This window comes from Macrobrachium rosenbergii, chromosome 3 (assembly GCF_040412425.1).
Source record: "Macrobrachium rosenbergii isolate ZJJX-2024 chromosome 3, ASM4041242v1, whole genome shotgun sequence".
Taxonomy (NCBI): Eukaryota; Metazoa; Arthropoda; class Malacostraca; order Decapoda; family Palaemonidae; genus Macrobrachium; species Macrobrachium rosenbergii.
The window spans coordinates 11,489,197-11,506,197 of NC_089743.1; the positions used below are offsets into that span (position 1 = coordinate 11,489,197).

The window sequence follows — 17,001 nt, forward strand, 5'->3', positions numbered from 1 at the left end:
AACTGCGATCTACATCTTCCCCATAATCAAATACGTTTGTCTCTGTCCCATGGGAGACACTGACTGGATGTTTCAGGGAAAGTCGAGAAGATGATTTTATCTTCTGTTAATATGTAGAACAAACACAGTATAGATAACATCTCAATAGAGTTAGAAATGTTTCATATATAAGAATACACTGACAAAAATTAAGTCTTAATAAGAAATTACATAACTGAACAATGACCAGTGGCTCATGGGTAACGATAATATATATAATTATATTTCTAGAAACATAAGCAACCATATTCCTTTTGCCTAAAATCAAATGAAAAATGATCAAAGTCTTGATAAAATAAAAATATAAGCAACAATGAAATGGAAAAACATAAGTAAAAATGATTTTCATATCTCTGTTAGATACTAATTTACTGTAATAACAACTTGGAACTGGTAATACATGAGCTCTGATTCCTAACGATAAAGAGTTACTGAAGTCTATTACCCGTTTCATAAAATCTCGAGAATACGTATAGTTATACTAATGGGGACGTGTACCTTGTATGTATGTATGTGTGTGTATAATATATATATACATATATATATATATATATATATATATATATATATATATATATATATATATATATATATATATATACACGTATTTCCATTCCTTCCTCCTAGCCAGCCAAAATAATTTGAATTTCTAATTAAAAGCTCTTCTCATTTGAATGCTAGGCCAGCCAACATGGCAGGAAAAGTAGGGTAGTACTGGTTTTGAACTAAGAGCGCATCCTTCTCTGCATCTGAACGGAAGCGAGTATAACAGAAACCCCTTTTCACCGGCCCCCACATCACATGTCTAGTAGCTGATGCCCCTAGTTAGTGTTAAGTATATCTTAGTTTAACCAGACCACTGAGCTGATTAACAGCTCTCCTAGGGCTGGCCCGAAGGATTAGACTTAGTTTTACGTGGCTAAGAACCAATTGGTTACCTAGCAACGGGACCTACAGCTTATTGTGGAATCCGAACCACATTATAGCGAGAAATGAATTTCTATCACCAGAAACAAATTCCTCTTGTTCTTCACTGGCCGGTCGGAGATTCGAACTCACGACCAACAGAGTGGTAGTTGAGAACGGAAGCCACTCACCCAGCGAGGAACTCCCTAGTTAGTGTAATAGGTGAAGCCAGGCTGTGAGGTAGGTAGGAACTTAACCTCTAAGTACTTAATCATAAGACCCAATTTTCTCCACTCTTTTGCTGGCTGTATGACTTTTGCAGATTGACCGAGGCCTACACTCCGAAGCAAAACTAATCTGGAAGGAGCGCTCTGGTTTTCTCACACCCATGCACTCTGCGCACAACCACCAACCTGTAGACACGGCCGTCTTTCCATCTCTCACTGGTGAAGACTAATCACGTTGATCGGCCAAGCCCTTAAATGTTAAGTGCAAAGCATCTACAGGCCCCAGGTATGTCAACCGCAATTAGTCAATAAGCCAGTTCCTTTCACTCCGTGAAATTCTTTTTTCTCATTTCTCCAAATCTCAGTTTTCAATCTCCTAAAACGCAGCCCTTTTGTTAAGCCAACCTACGCACCAAGCAGCCTGTGAATCGCCCCATGACTTGCTTTGAAACCAATCCAATTCAATTCAGTGATCAGTACTCAATTATTCCCTCCATAGTGTAAATTAAGGGCCAATTAATTCAAGTAACTTAAGTGATCAGTTCCTCCATAGTGCATAGGTTCATGTGAGAGAAATTATTTGTGCAAGATTGCTAACCCTGGCCTCTTTTCCAGGAGTTCAACCACGCTCTGCTCAGTCGAACCCCCCCACCCTATGAATCAAATCCTTAAAGAATACTGCCATCTCTGAAACCAAGGAAGTTTGGATAGTATTTCCCCAGTTGCACACAAAGCCAATTATGGAAATTATTACCAGCCTTATCATGCTTTCCAATTTGAGACGTGCCATTCTCGTCACCATAATTTTCATTTTCATCAAGTTTGATTGCCTGCTGAATCCTCAGTTCCAGCCTCATTTGACTGCTTCATGTGTAAATAAATTCACTGTAACGTAACAATTGACTCATTCCTTTGGCGACCTTCTATTCTTTTATCAACTTGGTACAATAAGGTAAGTTCTTCACTTTCACCTTTATTTTGTTTACAGCTTGGTGTTCTCTTTTGGCCCCTCTGGCAGTAATTTGATATAAAAACCCCTTTCATCCCTCCAACGAGACCCAATCTGTAAAAGTGATGATTCCTTGCCAGAAACTAGTTGGATTAGCAAAATTAGCTTCGCTATCCGCTAAGGACTAGGAACGAAATGAACCGGGAATAATTAATTAATTTAAATTAATTCCATTATTCACAAAGGCATAAAGGCGACTGGAGTGAAGAGTATTAAGGTAAAAGGTTATTAATTTTTCTTTAAAGAAAAATGCAACAAGTCTTTTGTTAGAATTTCTTCAAAAAATTGGAGAAAGCGTATAGGTTCTTAAGTTAGCGGGGCAGAGTGGCAGCCAGCGAACCTTTCACTACCGCGAACTTTCGAGTGTAGGGAACAGTTGTGTGTGTTGCCAGATGAATAAGCATAGGAGTTAGGAAGTGTTTACTAGGGAATTACTGCATGTGTTAGTGAGAACAAGTTAGCTAGGAGTTTATTCAAGAACAGTTACGGCCGAGAAAGTGTACTATTTCTCTGTCTGTGATATAAATCTTGAATTCACGAATAGTAGGAAAACGTGTGGCGGTCTCTGGCATCCAGTCGCCGAGCAAGCATGCGTTCTGTTCAAGTTGGCGCACGCGCGAATCGTTTCCAGTGTTGTAACAATGAAAACATTCCAAGCGTAGTTATTTAACAACCCTCCCAGCATATATTCAGTAAAGTGAAGTAATGACATTGCTGATGTTTAACGTTAAACCATTCACTTTTTTATTCGAAACCCGCATTTAGCTAAGAAAGAGTTTTTTTTTTTTTCTCTCCCACACTTCCCATTCTCTGTTAGCGCGACAAAGAGATGAGTCGGGCGACAAAGCGACGAGCTGGGCAACAAAGTGAGTCGACCCGCTCGGCTGTTCTCACACACGCGACTCGATCCCACATCTTTTGTTCACGCTGAACGAAGTTTCATCACTTTTCAACCTTAATGTAAAACATTCACGAAGACTTGAATACCTTTGAAATAATCAGAAATCTCACTTACTATCACTTGTCATGTTGAGGGTGAGTCAGTGAAATTATGTAAATACCAAGATTCCATTTTCAAAAATCACTTAGCGTAATTTTGCAATGTAATTTATCTTAAAACAAAGGTAGAGTAACTTAATTCATAACAAGTACGTTCCCTTACCCTACACTCTCCGAGAGAGAGAGAGATTTTCTTTTGATATTTTGTTTTCCTTCCTTTTAGCATAACAAACAAGGGGAACTACACAAATTTATCCACGAAGTGGAAAAACAACCCACAAATCATAACAGCCAATTACAAAAAATTTTCTTTCGTTTAACGTGAAACTTCACAAACGCTTTTACCCGCGAATAATATCGCATACCTGCTTTTCCATTTTGTGCTTCCGCCAATATAAATTCTCGTACGCCACGAGTGCACGGACAACTAATTACTTAAATATTTATCAACATCCGTGCACGAGTGGATACCTCATTCAAGACTTGCTTATGCTGCAAGTGCCAAATTGCATATTGAGTGCAACCCCATATCCTCCCTCCCCTGATGTCAGGGAGAAGACTTCCTTTTCCCATGTCAGGAAGCAATCTCTTGTTCTTAGAATTAGCCACCCAGGAGTGACACACCCTAGGGTTCCCTTCCCATAGTGCCACTAATCTGAAGCACTGCCAACCAAGCCAATTACTGAAGCACTTATCCATCTTCTTTCCCTTTCCTTTCTCACTCACTTTCTGCCGGAGTCTCTCCTTTCCTTCTTACTCATTGATTACCTTCTGCCTCAGGCAGAGTGCCATTTCCTTCAGTGTCGTTCCGTGCACTGACATTCTGTATTGCTCCGCGGAGCTCACCAAACCCAAGTACTTAACCATAAACCACTGCACCTGTACCTAAGAAACTGAGTGCCATACAACCAGTGTATCTGCCCATAAGGACTGTAGTGCCTTCAGGATCCCTTCCATTTCCCTCAGTGTGACCTTCGCACGGCACACCTCGTTGAAAAGGTGCCACACCACTGAAGTGCCCCCAGATTACAGGACACTTCTCACAGTCGTCACAAACCTTTCCTCTAAGAGCGAACAGTCAACCCACTTGGCTGCCCTTTCCCACCAGCAACATGGCAACCGAGGAGTACAAAGCCTTCATGGATCTAGGGAAGGAGGCTGGTCTCTCCGGACCTGCACTTACCAAGTGGATCAAAGAACAGCTAGCCGAATGAAGGCAGCACAAAGAAGAACAGAGACAGCGAGACAAGGAAAGAGAAGAGAGGAAAAGACAGCGAGGAGCCGAAAAGAGGAGAGAAGAAGCCGAACAGAGGCAGCTGGAAGATGAGAGAGGAGAGGAGGAGACAGAGCGAAAGAGAAGACGAAGAACACACAAGACAGCATGAACTAGCCCTCAAGGACAAGGAGCTCGAGCTGGAGAGAGCAAGGAAAGAAAGTGCAGAAGCCATAGCATCCCAACAAGCCTCCAGCCATCCCTGCTGCACTAAGTGCTCCGCTCTCAAGCTTTAATTCCCTAGTCCCCAAGTGGACTGAGGAAGGGCTGGAAGAATGACTGGAAGAGGTCGAGGCGCTCTTCGATAATTTCAACACCACTGAGGCTAAGAGGGCCTTAGTGCTGACCAAACACCTGGAAGGTAAAGTGAAGGCAGCCCTCTGCTCGCTGGAGCAGAATCAACGAGGAGACATGGCCGCGGTCCGTGAGGTAATAAGCCAAGGCATACGAAATAATCCCTGAGAAATGGAGACAACAGTTCCGAGGTCTGGCCAAGGAAGCCGGCTGGTCCTGGACAGAATGGGCCTGTCACAAGACTCAGGTTGGGACCCGCTGGGTTGACTCCCTGAAATGCACAACTTTTGAGGACCTATTAAATAGGACCATGCTGGAAGATCTCTTCCAGTGTGTGCCTGGGCCTCTGGCTGTGTACATCAGTAATAAGCAGCCACCCACTCTCAGGGAAGCCTGCTGCTTGGCTGATGCCTGGGAAACGTTTAATGTCTCCCACAGCACTTTTCAACGCCACGTAGTGCCACCCGGATACCTCTCGGGCTCAATGCGCCCAAGGAACGAACCACCTAGCAAATCTCCTTGCACCATCTGCAAGAAGTACAATCATGCTGAAGCCGAGTGCCGCTACAAGGCAGACAACAACCAACGGCAGCCTACCAATAACCACCACTCCTCCTCTCCTTCTAACTCCGCACTACCTTCCCAGCAGACTGTCACTGCCGGGAGATCATCCTATCCCAGGGGACCCTGCTGAGACTGTGGGACTCCATTGCAGACTTCTGCCAGGTATCCTGGTGCCCAAAACATATGGTCTCTCCCAGGTACGTCAAACCTGATCAGTGCCACAGCCTCCTTGGCTGTGCCACCCGACAGGTCTCCTCCTGAGCGCGGGTCTGGACTCAGTCCGTCTCCATGGCCCCTCTGGATGGCTCTAGCCCACCACTGCACCTGCCAACTACTGCCGACACTGGCTTGGATATTAGACTGATTGATTGGGCCAAAGTGCCAGCCAGTGCCACCTTAGACGAGCAAACCAGGTGGATGGTAACCTGGGTAGACAAACAAACCTTGACCGTTCTCACAGTTGAACTCAGGGTGATCACCCCTTGGAACACCGAAATTCACCGCCTTGGCGTGGTGAAACGTATTAGGCACGGAGTGGAATTCCTGCTAGGACGAGAAATCCTCTGGAGATGTCCCACATCCACGCCACTCTGTTGCCTGACTGCCTCCGCCAGTGAGGCCATGCCAAAACTTCCTGAGTGGGACATAGCCCCTGTGATAGCTGTGCCACCCTCAGCCCAACCTTCTGTTCGCCCAAGAGCGAACCGGACCCACAAACATCTAAACCATTCCAGGCCTAGTTCGCAAAGCTCACAACCAGACGGCCACCAAAAAACTCCTCCCTCACCAAGAAGGGATATTACCAAATACCGCTGCAGGACCTGCAACATAAGAGAGCACTCCGAAAGATGGTCAAAGTGCCTCCAGCAAGCTAGCCGCAGCAGCCACCCTATCCACAGCTAACCCAAGGGCTCGGCCCTCACCCTAAGACAGAATCTCTGTCGCCTATAACTTCAGGTACGCCGAGGGGTTTTGCACCCCCGGATCCCTCTTCAGACTTGTTCAAATCCAATATGCTGCTGGTGCCACTTGCGAGCACTGGTCAGCGCCAAGCTCCGCCTATCTCGACTGGAATCTCTATATCAACCTTAATCCTTGTGCCTGGCCCCGAGTTAGTACCAGTGCCGGATCCAGAACCAGACAAGGATCCTCCTACGGGAGATCCACCTAACCTCACCAATGTAGTCATCGCCATTTGTGAGCCTCTGACCCCTGATGTTTCTTCTTCCCACTCTTCCACCTGCCGAGGATGACCCTCTGGCAGGCCTGGACATTACCTCCTTTTCTGGTCGACCAGGAACTGTCTGGCCAGGATGCAGATGCTGGCTCTGCTCCCATGACGGTTGTCGTAGCAGCCGAAGTAGGAGACCAGCCTGTAGCTACTGCGGCTGCCCCTGATCCTGCTCCTGATGGCGCTCCTGGCCTTTCTCCAAAGCCAGTATCCTCATCACCTCCTAGGAATGGACTAGCCAGACCTTGGAGGCCCCCGAAGAAGAAGGAGGAGGGGCGGAAGAGATCCAATTAACAAATCAGAGCCACGAGCTCTCCTTGGCCATCATGCCCAGTTGGCACAGTGCCGCTTCCATCTCAGAGTGATCCTGGCACCTGCCCAGAGGAGGTAGCCTGCGTGATCTCTGCCCCAGTAAAATTAACTCCTAACACCTTAGGCAATTGTAACATACTAACCATTTTCCAACTAACCTCCTTCGAAACCATTCCAGACTCAAGCTGACACCTTCCTTAATTGTATACTGTGATTTACCCTTCAGGTTACTCATGTTTAAATTTGTTGCATGTATTAATCATAAAGCATTGCGTAACTCATAATTCATTGCGTGCCATTAGTCAGTGCCAACTCGTTCAGTGCCAGAGTCTTAGGATAGTAGGTTAGGTTAAATATTTACTGTGCATTTGCCTAGGAGTAGAGTTCTCTTGTCATTAGAGACAGTTAGCAGAAGTGTCTATACCCTTAGATAGGTTAGGCGTGTTGTAGTACATAAGTTAGCCAACCTGATACCCCTCTTGGCAGTTAGGTAGGTCCACTTAGCTATTGGAGTGCCAAAGCACAACTCGTGTAGGGACGCTAGCTGACTAGTCTGGATGAATAGTAACCATTCAGCCAAGATCTTCATGCCCGAAAGGGAGTGAATGCCTTTTCAAAGGGGGGACCTTTCATGTATTTCTGTTCTTCCCTCCTATCCAGCCAAAATAATTTGAATTTCTAATTAAAAGCACTTCTCATTTGAATGCTAGGCCAGCCAACATGGCGGAAAAAGTAGGATAGCATTGGTTTTGGACTAAGAACGCATCCTTCTCTGCACCTGAATGGAAGTGAGTAAAACGGCAACCCCTTTTGACCCCCCACATCATGTGTCTAGTAGCTCATGCCCCTTGTTAAGTGTTACAGGCAAATCCAGGATGTGAGGTAGGTAGGAACTTAACCTCTAAGTACTTAATCATAAGACCCAATTTTCTCCACTCTTTTGCTGGCTGTATGACTTTTGCAGATCGACCAAGGCCTACACTCTGAAGCAAAACGATCTGGAAGGAGTGCCCTGGTTTTCTCACACCCATACTCTCCGCGCACAACCACCAACCTGTACACACGGCTGTCTTTCCATCTCTCACTGGTGAAGACTGCCTTTACATGTTAAGCACAAAGCATCTACAGGCCCCAGGTATGTCGGCTGCAATTAGTCAATAAGCCAGCTCCTTTCTCTCCGTGAAATTCTTTTTTCTCATTTCTCCAAATCTCAATTTTCATTCTCCTAAATCACAGCCCTTTTGTTAAGCCAACCCACGCACCAAGCAGCCCGTGAATCACCCCATGACTTGCTTTGAAACCAGTCCAATTCGATTCAATGATCAGTACTCAATTATTCCCTCCATAGTGTAAATTAACGGCCAATTAATTCAAGTAACTCAGGTGATCAATTCCTCAATAGTGCAGAGGTTCATGTGAAAAATTATTTGTACTAGATCATTAACCCTGGCCTCTTTTCCAGGAGTTCAACCACGTTCTGCTCAGTCGAACCCCCCCCCCCCTTGTGAATCAAATCCTTAAAGAATACTGCCACCTCTGAAACCAAGGAAGTCTGGATAACATTTCCCTAGTTGCACACAAAGCCAATTACGGAAAATATTACAAGCCTTATCATGCTTTCCAATTTGAGACGAGCCATTCACGTCACCGTAACTTTCATTTTCAACAAGTTTGATTGCCTGCTGGATCCCCAGTTCCAGCCTCATTTGATTGCTTCATGTGTAAATAAATTCACTGTAATGCAACAATTGACTCACGGCGACCTTCTATATTCTTTTATCAAAATTGGTACAATACGCTAAGCTCTTCACTTTCACCTTTATTTTGTTTACAGCTTGGTGTTCTCTTTTGGCCCCTCTGGCAGTAATTTGATATAAAACCCCCTTTCATCCTTCCAACGAGACCCAGTCTGTAAATATATATACATATATGACTGAAATATTTTCTGTTAAAACAGAATTCCATCAAATATAAGGGAGCCCCAAAGTGTGGAAAATAAAAGCCATATTTCAGAGAAAACTCTCTCTCTCTCCTCAGGCAAATAGTGAATAAGAAAAAGTTACAGTAAAGCGTTATTTATACCAGAAGATCCATAGGTCTGCCATTAAGTCACTCCAGTTGACAATTTATCTTTAATCCAATCAGCGATCAAGAAGATTAAAGAAAAATTGTCAACTGGAGTGACTTAACGGCAGACCTATGGATCTTCTGGTGTAAATATGGAACTTTTCTCATTCACTATTTGCCTGAAGAGAGAGACAGTTCAGTCTCTGAAATATAGTCTTTTTTTTCCACATCTTGGCATTTTTATGGGCTCCCTTATATTTGATATTATCTATCTATAATATATCTATATATAAAGATAAGAAGGCCCATAAAACACTACTTGAATGTTGCAACCATATTTCGAGCACTGCCTTCTGTGCCCCTGTTTACTGGTAAAATATGGACAGATGAAATATTACAGAGTATATATACAAAGCATATGTAAGTGTGGCATTAAGTCTCCGATGGTATGCAGGTGACCATTTCCCAAGAAGGAGGGAAAACAGTTCCCCTGTGGTTTTTAGCTTCATAAACTCCCGTTTTGCAATTCGTCTGGTGGTCGTGTTTCATGGAGCACCTGTTTGAGAAGAGGTTTAAGGATTAACCCGTTGATTTCATCCGCTTTCCAATGTCCTGACAAGTTCATATTGTTGGTTTGATTGATGATAGCAGATTCCAGCATCTTTCTTTTGTATGGACATCTACTTTTGAAAACCAGCTCCGCCCCGCTCCAATTTATGGAATGGCCTCTATTCCCTAATGTGTAGAAAAATCCCTGAACTCTCCAACGCATACTGTACTGATCTTTTGTGCTCTGTTAATCTTTGCGAGAGGGACCTGCCTGTCTCTCCCACGTAAATCTCATTACAATTGTTGCACGGAATCTTGTAAACTCCGGCTTCTTCCCCTTTTTTATTTAAGTACGACAAAAACATCCAAAAAGCCACAGAACAACAAAGGTCTAACAATCCTTTTATCTTCCATTATCCCAAATCCATCGGGAGCTCGCTCATTAATGTATACTTCAATAAAAAAGGGGAAGAAGCCGAAGTTTACAAGATTCCATGCAGCAATTGTAATGAGATTTACGTGGAGAGACAGGCAGGTCCCTCTCGCAAAGATTAACAGAGCACAAAAGATCAGTACGGTATGCGTTGGAGAGTTCAGGGATTTTTCTACACATCAGGGTTATTGGCCATTCCATAAATTGGAGCAGGGCAGAGCTGGTTTTCAAAAGTAGCTGTCCATACAAAAGAAAGATGCTGGAATCTGCTATCTTCAATCAAACCAACAATATGAACTTGTCAGGAGGACATTGGAAAGCGGATGAAATCGACGGGTTAATCCTTAAACCTCTTCTCAAACAGGTGCTCCATGAAACACGACCACCAGATGAATCGCAAAACAGGAGTTAATGAGGCTGAAAACCACTAGGGAATTGTTTTCCCTCCTTCTTGGGAAAAGGTCACCTGCATACCATCGGAGACTTAATGCCACACCTACATATGCTTTGCATATATACTCCTGTAACATTTCATCTGTCCATATTTTACCAGCGAACGGGGGCACAGAAGGAAGTGGTCGAAATTCATGGCTGCAATGTTCAAATAGTGTTTTATAGCCTTCTTATCTTTATATTACACTGTGGTATTTACAGTAAAAGACTTTTATATTTTTATATATATAGATATATATATATATATATAAATTTGACTCGCATCAGGATCGAACCCAATCTTTCAATTGAAAGGCAAGGGCGCTGCCCACTAGGCTATACACTAAAAGAAGTTGGAACCTGAGAGCAACTGCACCCAAGGAATTACCCGGGCAAGCTAGCTGCTTGCATACCAGCAAGTTTTCCCCAACTTCCCCACTCAGCAATGACCCAGTTGACAGCGTTTCATTCGAATTATCCCTTCTGAGTGAATAAGATAGAAATAATCAACACACAATCACGTGTGGAACAGAAATAAAAATTTCTGACTCACATCAGGATCGAACCCAGGTCTTTCAATTGAAAGGCAAGGGTGCTGCCCACTAGGCCATACAAGTCTAAAAGAAGTTGGAACCTGAGAGCAACTGCACCCAAGGTTCCAAATTCTTTTAGACTTGTATGGCCTAGTGGGCAGCGCCCTTGCCTTTCAACTGAAAGACCTGGGTTCGATCCTGATGTGAGTCAAGAATTTATTTCTGTTCCACATGTGATTGTGTGTTGATTATTTCTGTCTTATTTACACAGAAGGGATAATTCGAATGAAATGCTGTCAACTGGGTCAGTGCTGAGTGGGGAAGTTCGGGAAAACTCGCTGGTATGCAAGCATTTAGCTCGCCCAGGTAATTCCTTGGGTGCAGTTGCTCTCAGATTCCAACTACTTTTAGACTTGTATGGCCTAGTGGGCAGCGCCCTTTCCTTTCAATTGAAAGACCTGGGTTCGATCCTGATGTGAGTCAGAAATTTATTTCTGTTCCACACGTGATTGTGTGAAGATTATTTCCATCTTATTCACCCAGAAGGATAATTCGAATGATATGCTGTCAATTGGGTCACTGCTGAGTCGGGAAGTTGGGGAAAACTAGCTGGTTTGCAAGCATTTAGCTTGCCCAGGCAATTCCTTGGGTGCAGTTGCTCTCAGGTTCCAACTTCTTTTAGACTTGTATGGCCTAGTGGGCAGCGTCATTTCCTCTCAACTGAAAGATCTGGGTTCGATCCTGATGTGAGTCAGATATTATATTTCTGTTCCACAAGTGATTGTGTGTTGATTATATATATATATATATATATATATATATATATATATATATATATATATATATATATATATATATATAAAAACAATACTTAAACCGAGGTAACAGTCGTATGGGAATGAAAAACCAAGAGCAAGTTTAGACTATAAACAATTAAATGAGAGCGATAAAACTTTTTCCCCGCACGGCAATAATAATTTACGTTGCCGATCGACAAGAGGCTGGTGGCTGGCACGTAACCCATCAAAGAAGGGTCAGGTTGGAACAAATTCGCATGTTTATTGCTAAGATGAGTTCCAAAGCCACGTTGGGGGAAAAAAGTAAAAGATAAGTGGATGTATATAAAAAGGGCTTTTACATACCCCGTAAGCGCATACCATGTAAGGAAGTACCCACATGCCCGGCTTTACAATCATTTCCAGTAGCCTTATTACATTTTAATTCTTACCCTTACGATGATTTATGGGCGAGCATCAACGTAGCTACAGAAAAAATTAATTATAAAATTGCTGATATAACAAAATGATGTTATGGACTAGTTCATTTAAAGTAAAAAAAAAAAAAATTAGAAGTACTGCAGATCTCGTTAACAGAGGGATTTCATAGGCCATAAGGATCTATAGGATGTAATTAAGTCTGAGAGGTTATGGAGATAATAACAACAAATCACGAATACATAATCATTACCATAATAATAATGGGGTGTGTACATTTTCAGTATTTCATTCCGTTTTTATCTTGCGAATGGCATTATTCGTTCCCATTCTGGTACTTACGTAACAAACGTACAGTATGTAAACTGTAGTAAAACACTGATGAAGCGTTATACAGTTCGCCCTTGAATCAAAGATGACCAAAAGTAGTGCAAATGCTACATAGTCACACGTCCGACATAAAATTCCAAGAATTACCAGAATTAATCCATGAGGTGCTTCCATTCTTACCTTAGTACTAATGCAATAATCAATAATAAAAGTGTCCAGACAAAGCATCCACACAGTTCAATATTGCCCTTCTGGAACTAAATGAACTGTCAAATAGGTTGTGTAAATTTGTTATATAAGAGGCGAAATACACCACTTCATCACATAATAAAATTAATAATTAAACAAATGCACTGATATCTTGAATATATCATTAAATTCCAAGAAAGTATTCACAAAAAATCTAAAGAAGGTGAATACCTTCTTTATATTTTTTGTGAATACTTTCTTGGAATTTTTTGATATATTGAATATCAATAAATTCCAAGAAAGTATTCACAAAAGATCTAAAGAAGGTGAATACCTTCTTTAGATTTTCTGTGGATACTTTCTTGGAATTTATTGATACTCAAGATATCTGTGCTTTTGTTTATTATTATTTTGTTTACCTTCAAAAGGTAAACAAAATAGAATGTAGTAAAAAGTAAAGATTCCCCCAAAAATTCCAGGTGCACTGCACTCAGAGTAACTTAAGATGCCAGTACAAGAGTGGCACAATCACGCACATACAAACGGGGACTCAAAAGGACAGCAGAGGTACCACGAGCGAAAAACACTTAAGCTTTTAGCCTTACAGACGATATACAGAGCTTGCACATGATCAAAATGCTTGGCGTATGTTCAATTTACATCTGCGATAATCTTTTAGATTATGATTTTTTTTTCTAGCGCACACGGAAACACAGAGAAGCACGTGAAAGGTCAGGATACTGTTGCTAATAAGGAATAAGAACCAGAGCACCTAAATGTGACAAAGCACAAAAAGCACAGCAAACTACAGCTCAACAAACTATCAGCAATAAAAATCAACAAAAAAAGGATTGGACTAATTTAAAAACAATGGATACAATTTAAAGAGAGCTTAAAACAACGGGCATGCACAGTGAACTGCTGAAAGGTTCACAAGTAGAACACTTGATAAACAGGATATCTTTACAGAATAGCATCAAAGCGACATGATGGTGGAAGGAATACGTACAAACAAACGAACAATAGTAATAATAAAAAAAAAAATACAACGGATTTATAAAAACCAGACTGGAGAGCGTGCCATGCACAGCCATGTCGGTGAATTGTGTATAGAGCTTACAGGCGAGAGTAGAGTCGGTGCTGGAGAGCGTTGGTGTACACGCCGCTGCCAGTGAAGGAGGAAATAGTCAGCAGTTATCAAGTTTGCCAAAAAGGTGAGACAGAGATAAAAAAAAAAAAAGACAAGGAAAAATGATAGTACAAGCTACAGGTCAAAGGATCCATGAATTAGTATACTATACATCAGTTGAAGAACGAGGAAAGGGATTGTTGAAATTACATTTGTGACAAGACATAGTTCTCTCCAGGATGGAAGTCTTGTTGAACAAGGTGGTTAAAGGGAATGATTAGGGAGACAATTAAGTGATACAATTATAAATACAGTATATTTACACACTGAAGGAATGAGAACTTCTAAGAAAAAAATAAAATGGAGGGCATGGCCGAAAAAATTTCACTGCTTGAAAAAGCCTTCTTGGGAATATGTATACAGGGTCAGGGAGCAGAAAATTATTTTGAGAATCGTGGAGCATATATTTACCTGGCAGATGCTAGTCGAGCCATTTCTTTGGTTTTGAGGGCATCATCTGGAGAAAGGCGGCAAGTGTAGATGAGGGCAGCAGCCAACAGAGCGACATCAGCAGCCAGGAAAAGCAAGGCCGGACCAACAAGAGAAAAAACGAAGTAGTTGTCTGTCCTCAGCCAACAGTACTGGTCAGTTCCATAACTGAATGGGTCAACTATAGCTGCTGCAGCTACCACAAGCAAAGGAAGACCATAGGCCAATGCATGATGCCACCATCGCAAACGCAGAGAATCACATTCAACGGCCCTTGCTACACTCAGGTAGACATGAACACCTACAAGAGAAGAATAACAATACTTAGTGAGAAACCAAATTATTCAAAGCACCTCATTCAAGTATAATACACTCCTTATGAGGCAAAATAAATACTTATACTAAAGGTTAATCTTTGAAGGTCGGTTTTTCAACTATCATGAAAATGCTAATGCAATAATGAACAGTGAAATGAAATGAATACAACAGAACTTAATGAAATAAAATTTATCTAAAACAGCAAATTTCTTTGTTCAATATTACAGAATAGTTTCTTGGAGAATAAAAAAAAATTATATGAACAATTTTAAAAGATAGAGGACAGAAATTTTTACCTTCCATGAACATCCATGCAAATGCAGAGAGGACGGTATAATGAAGAACACCTGCAATGACTCCACAGAGCACAGGCACATCTGTTCGCCATACTCCAACCAAGAACACCAACTCTGCTGCTGTGAGGCATATACACACATGACGATGTACAGCTGTCCGTGGTGATGCCAATCCACGAAATACTGAAAACACAATCAGTGATCCAGCTACACAAACTAAACTAACAACACACCCAACATATGCAAGTATACGGAAAGCAGCCTGAGGATCTTCTCCAACGCCTCCAACACCTTCTTCCATGAGGACGGCAAAGTTGGTCAAATGATCGCATTGACAGGTAACATGTGAACGATTAAAGTGAACTACATGGCATCCTTCATCACTCCAGTCTGCGGTAGTATAATCCCAAAATGCACAAACAGGACGAGTTACATTCTCCTGTCTAAGCAATGAAAAAACAAGTGTAACAGGCTCAGGTAGTTGGATATGGCGACCATGTCCTAGAGAAGCAGAAACTACTCTTGAATTAACCAAACGTGTTACATTAGATCCGCGTTCACTACTGGGTTCAGCACCTGGTGTGAGAAGATCTTCCAGGTGTCTATATGTTAAAAATACAACCTTAGTAATCCCGCCATCACTATTTTCCAAGATTGCCTCTGGGGGAAGTGTAACATGATCTGCATAGCCCCAGTCCAATGTTTTGTCCTGGCCGGATGGGAATTCAACGGCAGATCCATCTGCTCGAACTGACCGAGCTGAAACAAGTACGTGAGACTTGAAGTATGCTGCTTCTGTAGCATCAGACAATGAATCTGCTAGAAGGAATGACGCTTCTTCCAAAGCAACCATTAACTGTGTAACAGCATGCCGTCTTTCATGAACAACTAGATCTCCCCAGGGGCCAGCCATACCAGCAGCAAGCAGTGATGAACCTGTAGACAAAGCTGCCTGCAATAATTCAGTAACCAATGCCTGTCTCTGCCTTGGATCTGGAAATTCCTTCAAATGATCAGTCATTCTCGTTGCTAATGTTGACAATAATCTGGCAGTGGTGGTAAGATCACCACCATACAAGGCTTTGCTTTCTGTCACAGTTGCTAAATCAGTAGCAACACCAAGCAGAGACTCGTGGGCATTAGCACGTGTCTCAAGAGTGGCCAACCACACACTTCGGCATTCACTGAGATCTGCTGGACCTGCCCAACTTGAGGAACTGCAAGGTCGCCGTGCCCAACCAGAAGCCCCGCCAGGACAAGGCTGCACAGCTATTTCACCACCTCGAGTCCAATTCCAATAAAGACCACGTCCAAAGGAAGGTGGGCACCAAGTGGTTTCATAATCACCTTCAGTTCGAGGGGGACCAATCGGAGGAGCGTGAGTACTGGGAGAAGGTGTCGTACTGTAAGCAGCAATGGTAGTGGTAGTGGTTGTAGTTGAGGAGGTAGATGAAGTGGATGGGGCAGGAGAACTTGGCTGAGGGCCAGGAAGGGTTGTTGGGATTTTCTCAGTTTCCACAACAGCTTTTTCTTCCTCTTCCTCTTCACGTGGTAACTCTGTGGCAGGGGCAGTAGTGGTGGTAGTTGTGGTTGTCGTCGTAGTCGTAGTAGTGGTGGTTGTAGTTGTTGGGGGTGTCGTAGTTGTAGTGGTTGTTGTAATATTTGCGTTGAGCTTTGGAGGACTCCACACAGGTGACCGAGTGGTTGAAAACCATGGCGGCCTGGGTCTTGAAGTAGTTGTAGTTGTAGTTGCTGTAACAATAAAAGCTATGATTAGGGACACGTTTTACATATAAAACACAAATCGAGATTACGATAAAAAGTAACAAAACACACTATGACACAGGCATTTAAAACTACGGTATTCAAAGTTTTCAATACAGATGCTTCAAGTCTACCATTTACTGATCATAAATCAATAAACTCTGTATCACTATGAAATAATGAATAGTATTAAAAGAATTAAATAGAAACTGAAATTTTATTAGTATATGTCACATATCTATCATCCTTCCAAAACTTTTGAACACTGTGACATCTTTTTATCTTCATACATTATAAAACTACTTATAATATGGAATGCACAAAACATTTCAAAGCAGCTTATTGGAAAAGCTTTCATGCAACTGTCAAATGTATTTGTGTATTTTAAAATTATATATATATAT

General features: G+C 42.3%; 1 protein-coding gene across 13 annotated transcripts in view; it reads right to left on the reverse strand.

Annotated features, from left to right (window-relative positions):
- Nucleotides 1-17,001, reverse strand: part of LOC136852684 (latrophilin Cirl-like) — a 1,484,851-nt gene that overhangs the window by 6,580 nt on the left and 1,461,270 nt on the right. For 8 of the 13 annotated variants that reach the window (XM_067127658.1, XM_067127633.1, XM_067127599.1 and 5 more), the window contains 2 exons: nucleotides 14,834-16,585; nucleotides 14,202-14,520 (listed from right to left, as the gene is read on the reverse strand). In XM_067127658.1, the coding sequence (XP_066983759.1) occupies nucleotides 14,202-14,520; nucleotides 14,834-16,585 (2,071 nt within the window). Of the gene's footprint in view, nucleotides 1-13,721; nucleotides 13,767-14,201; nucleotides 14,521-14,833; nucleotides 16,586-17,001 lie in introns of all 13 variants that reach the window. The other 5 variants (XM_067127652.1, XM_067127646.1, XM_067127612.1 and 2 more) reach the window with 1 other exon arrangement.